We start from the raw sequence: 5,816 nt of genomic DNA, 5'->3' as shown, positions 1-5,816 counted from the left end.
AATACTTTCCGCGATCGCTGCAAACGCGTCGCACTGGCCCCCTGCGTGGTCCTTTTTGTGTATATGTCTAAAGATGGCAGGGGGGGGAACTTCCGCTCAGCCGCAAAAAGGGCATAGGGTAAGTACCGTTAGGGTAAGTATCCCTAGGGTTTCACATACCCTAACGGTACTTACCCTAACGACACTTACCCTAACGATACTTACCCTGACGATACTCACCCTAACGCATCGTCAGCAGCACATCTACCCCTCTCGGCTTAGTATTCTTCCACCTACCCATGGACTGACGACGGGGTGAAGAACATCTCGCAAAGTGCTTCACCCTTTTGATATTATATCTGTAGAGGTGTAAGTGATGGACTGACCTGAACTGTGACCAACCCAGCTCCCGTCGTTCCACTTGAAAATGCCATATGTGAAGGGGTTACCTTTCTATGTGGGTAGGTCTTACCCCCCCTGAAGGTATCACATTTTTCGAAGGGATCGTCTTAGAGTGTGTTCCCTTTTTTTTTTTTCCAACGTGGAGTGGGAGAGGATCCCAATACACGTTGCGGTTTGTCCGACTGTGTTGGTTACCCCATCGTAAAAGGGGAGTAGTAGGTGAGCGTAAGCTGAGAATGGGAAGCGGATGTGCATTCACGTCGAACGGGAGAGGTGGCAGAGTGGGGTATCATACAAACATGGGGCCTTTTTCCTGAATTATTTATTTTTTTTTCCCTCCTTCGATAGTTCCACTTTGACACACGAATGACCTTATCCAAGTGGTCTTATCCAAATGGTCTTATCCAAGTGGTCTTATCCAAATGACCTTATCCAAATGACCTTATCCAAGTGGGCAGCACTGCATACCACTTTGTTGGCACCTCCCTTTAGCATCCCACGTTCTGGCTTGCCAATCGCAACCACAACTGCGTGCAGTTTAAAGAGGGACGCGACATGTCCAGGGAGGACCACACGTACACGTTTGTCCCTTATTAGCTATTTAAGGCTTATATATTTGCACACATGGGGAAGGCAAAAGAGCAAGCTACCCACACACACACCGATGAGTGCTCCCCTGAGGTAATTCTGTTTGAGGTGCACTGCCGTTTGGTCTACATAACTGGGTCCTTTTTTTTTTTTACATCCCAATTAGTGTTACGACTAAACACCGTTGTGGATCTTCATCCAAGGGGTGCGCACCTTTGGATGGCTCCTTCGCTCACTACATGGCTTCCTCACCAAAAGGGCGAACGGGGAAACTACCTCCACTGCTTCTGCGGCATATTCACCGGGGACATATATTCCTTCTGAAAAGTTCACACTAAGATGGGAAAGCAGTTCCACCTCAGAGCCCCAATTTTGTAGGAGTAGTTCATTCCAGTACGTCCCTCAGGTGGTCCTTTTTTTTTTTTTTTTTTTTTTTTTGTTTACTATCACGTGGGAACCCTCGTGTATAGGTCCCTGCATGGGCATTTCATCAGTTGTGCACTGACGCTTGTACCCATGTACGCGCGGTTACATGTCGCTGCGTTAGGACTGAACTGAGTTGAACGCCTCCTCCTCCCTCTGACGGGGGCCGCAGCCACGCGTACATGCCCAAGGTCAGTTCTTTCCGCGGTAAGGTGCATGGGCGAGTACCTCCCATGCGCATGCATGAGTAGCCATGCGTACATGGGCACATACGAACATCCAAACGTATATGCAAACATTTTTTTTTTTTTTTTTCTTTTTTCCTACTCACGTTTGCTCCATTTGTGTGACACTTGTTAGCTACCAACAGTTGTGTCGTGTTCCTTTCGATTTGCCTGTTTTTTTTTTTTTTTTTTTTTTTTTATCACCCGTTCGCCTTTCGTTTCGCCTCCCACCCGTGGCAGTGACGCAAGAGGGGGGGGGATTTTTCTGCGGGGGGTGGTCAAGACGCTCCACTGGATGTGCCAGGTAGAAGAGCGGCGAGGAGCTACTCTACAGAATAGTCACTCGGAGGTACTCCACAGAATAGTCACGCGGACTAACTCTACAGAATAGTCACGCGGACTAACTCTACAGAATAGTCACGCGGACTAACTCTACAGAAACGCTGCGCGGACGTGCCCCACCCCGTTGTTGCCTCGCCGCCTAACATGCCAAAATGGCGAGTGGTACAAGTGACAAAAATGAGGCGACCCCCTCAGCAGGGCACTGTGGACAACCGGGGGGACCCGAAGTCGGAGTGAGAGATAACTCCAAGTTGGGTGTGGCAATGGGGGGATGTAATCCCTGTGGGAAGAGTTGCTCAGGGGAGGGTCATCCAGGCGGGGAGGAATCACACAGCAGGTGTAGCTGTGCTGGTTCGCCCGGTAGGAGTACCCCTGGGAGGAGCAGCCCCGGGAGGAGCGACCACCACAGAGAAGACTGCACCCAGGACAACACAGACGCCCTGAGCGACGATGAGGAAAGGCACTTCTGTAACGTTTGCTTTTCCTTCTTGTATTATAAAAAATATTGCTTCTACGAACTCCTGAGGATATATCGAAATATCTCCTCCCTGACCAACGAGGAAAAGACTCTCCTAACTGAATCCATTTACAGCAAGCTGTATAAGATGTACCTAGCGGTCTTGAATAACTATTTTTTTATTCTTAATATATTGCTTCCGCAGATCTCAACTCATGTTATTTTGCACCTACTGGCACACACTGCTCACCGCGGGGATGTGGTCATCGTGGAGGATTCTGGCAGCGACGAGGGGGGCGGCAGTGGGGGGAGTGGAGGCAGTGGGGGAAGCGTTCGAAGTGGAGGAAGCGTCGGCAGCGTTGGAAGCGTTGGAAGCGTCCCGGAGGATGCCAGCTGCAGTAGCAACGCAGAGGGGGGCCTCTCCGACCGTAGAAGCAGCATCGATGAAGGGGAGAAGAAGACCGACAAAGGAAAAACGCGAAAGAAAAGGAGAAAAAAAATCCCCATGGAGGAATACACAATCAACGAAATACTGAACCATTTAACGGAGGAGGAGAAGGACAAAATCGATCGAGAGTATAACTACCATAACTTGAATGCAAGGTTGCTCTGTAAGGATAACCCAATCGTTATACTAAAAGAAATAAGATCCAAGTTAATGAGTGCTAAAGAGGACGAAGGGATGTCTAAGGAGCTTGAGCTCAATTTGGAGAGATCTACATCTGCAGATTATTTGGACGTTGGCTACTCCACCGGGAGAAAAACGCCTCATAAGGATGAAACAGGTGCGGACCTGTTAGGCAGTTCATCGTTGTTTCCTGAGGGGGGAGGGGGGGAAACTCATGGAGAAGGGAAGCAACAAGGGGGACACTCCTCAGAGCAGTCACACGAGGTAAGCCTTAAGGGAGAGCTCCAGGAGGAGCGGAGAAGGGGCCTGCCCTTCCCGGAGCACTACAACAGGCAGTATCATAATAGGAGGAAGGAGAAGGAAGAGCTGGGTACCCCCAACGGGAAGGGGAAATCGGAAGATTATCGCCATGGGGGCGACGCCGAGCAGGAGTGCGGCGTGGGTGGAGAAGTACGCGGCGAAGCGTACGTCGCAGACTACCGCAAGCAGTACAGCGAGTACGCGTTCCCCCGCCTGGACGGCGAGCCGGGGGAGAGGCGGCTTGGCGAGTGGCTCGCGAGCGACGAGCCAGGGGGGGAGAACGCTGCGCCGGGTGCGGACCCGCCTGTTGGGGGTACCCCAGGTGGAGCCCCCCCAAGTAGGGTCACCCCAGGTGGGGCCACCCAATGTGGAGATCCCTCAAGTAAGGTCACCCCAGGTGGAGCCCCCCCAAGTAGGGTCACCCCAAGTGGGGCCACCCCAGGTGGAACCCCCGCCCAGGGAGAGCACGTGCCCCCCGGACGTCGAATCACAAGCGCGTACAGCCCCACGCTGGACGAATACAACCTGCTGCAAAACATGAGCAAGGTGAGAAGCACACTGAGACAGTTCGTACGAGATTGGTCCATGGAAGGAAAACATGAAAGAGATAGTGCATACGAACCCATGTTAAGAAGTCTGGATAAATATCTACCAATAACAGATACGTATATCCCAAAGATCCTTTGTCCAGGATCAGGATTGGGAAGACTTCCATACGAAGTGGCAAAAAAGGGTTATAGAAGCCAAGGAAATGAATTCTCTTACTTCATGCTTCTTGCATCTAACTTCATCCTCAACTACTATAATGAAAAGGAGTCATTAAAAATACAACCCTATTGCTTGAACACACTTAATAGAAGAAAAAGAGACGATCATCTAAAGACTGTAACTCTCCCTGATATAAATACATACAATAAGGCTATCCTAAGTACCGAGTTCTCTATGTGTGCAGGAGAACTGATCGAGGTTTATGGAAAGGAGAGGACATCTTTTGATGGAGTTCTTACTTGTTTTTTTATGGATACAGCGAAAAATATTTTTTCATATATTCGAACCTTTGCCAATATTTTAAAACCAAACTCCTTGTGGTGTAACGTCGGTCCTCTCCTTTACCACTACTCTGAAATGACGAATGAGCTATCCATCGAGTTATCATGGGAAGAAATTAAAGTCATAATTTCCAAATGGTTCACCTTTGTGGAGATTGAATGGATCGATAATTATTATACAACCAATGTTGATTCCATGATGCAGGTGCAGTACCACTGCATCTTTTTTTGCGCGATCCGGAATGATGTGCCTGTGGAGGAGCCGACCACGGCGGACCCTCTTCAGGGGGGCTAGCAAAAAGGAAAGGAAAAGGGAAAGGAAAAAGGAAAGGAAGAGGAAAAAAAAAAAGAGAGAAAAAAAGAGAAAAAAAAAAAACCTAACAAGTTATGAGCCTGTTTTGTAACCGCCCCACCCCTCGAGTGTGCTTTTTTTTTTTTTTTTTTTTTTTTTTCTGAAAAACCTTTTCCTCCACAGTTCCGCGAATGCTCAAGCACGCACTTGCGTGTAAGACCATTTGCGATTTTTTTGTGAACCGATTTTCACCCCCTCCGTTTTGTAACACTGCAAAGAATTGGCTTCCGCGTCGGCGGGACGGTCCCTCAGGTGGACACACACATACGTGCACACGTGCACACGTAGAACCGCATACGTAGCACACCTACAACCACCGCTCTGTTAAAACGGGGGAGCAACAGGAACGGTCGTGATGGTATCTCCTAACATGACGGATAAACTGAGCAGAGGTACGCCTCGCAAAGGTACGCCTTGCAAAAGGTACTACCCCTACCGCGTGTTGCTCCCCCGGAAGGAAAACCAGTGGGAAATGAAGTACTCCCTGTGTGATTACACGTTGGGGATATAATACCTTCAACCTGTTAGCGCCTCCGTTGGAGCCGCCACCCCTTAGGGTTGGATCCCTTCCATCCCCTATCCACTGGCTATCTCCATTCCGGTTGGGAAAACCATTTCAATCAGATTGTGATGCATGAAAAAATATCCTCATGATTTTTCTCTTTCGGATGAGCTGGGTTATGTTATCATCATGTTGAAATGGTTCCATTCGGGATGGGGACGGACTATTCCTTTTCCTGACCATGTGCAGGCGAAGGTGATTCCGTTTGTTCGTTTGGGAAAGAATCGACGAATCGGTGGAAGTGGACCATCATGCCCGTGTCAACGGGGATCACGATCACAGTTGTGCAAAAATTGCGCCCGTTCAAACTTCCGCTCGCTTAACTGACGGGGGGAACAAAGCGCGCGTTTCATTTTGCAAAATTATTGACGAGCAGTTCACCCTTAAGCTTGCGATGCGGAGGCAAAAAAGGGGAAAATGCGAGTTGGCCCATTTTTGTACGAAAGTTCGTTGCAGGGGAGGGGGCAGCCGTTCATTCGGCAAGAGGAAGCGCGGCCAAGAGCGACGAGT

General features: G+C 49.4%; 1 protein-coding gene across 1 annotated transcript; it reads left to right on the top strand.

Annotated features, from left to right (window-relative positions):
- Window positions 1-2,135: 2,135 nt before the first annotated feature.
- PCYB_084010 (N2227-like protein) lies at window positions 2,136-4,687 on the top strand (the record flags this gene model as incomplete). Its single annotated transcript, XM_004222139.1, has 2 exons — window positions 2,136-2,191; window positions 2,323-4,687. The coding sequence occupies 2 exons, from the start codon at window positions 2,136-2,138 to the stop codon at window positions 4,685-4,687; spliced, it is 2,421 nt and encodes an 806-aa protein (XP_004222187.1).
- Between the last annotated feature and the right edge of the window lie 1,129 nt (window positions 4,688-5,816).

This window comes from Plasmodium cynomolgi, chromosome 8 (assembly GCF_000321355.1).
Source record: "Plasmodium cynomolgi strain B DNA, chromosome 8, whole genome shotgun sequence".
Lineage (NCBI taxonomy): Eukaryota > Apicomplexa > Aconoidasida > Haemosporida > Plasmodiidae > Plasmodium > Plasmodium cynomolgi.
Note: the sequence above shows the minus strand (reverse complement) of the source record. Positions and strands in the feature narration are given on the sequence as shown.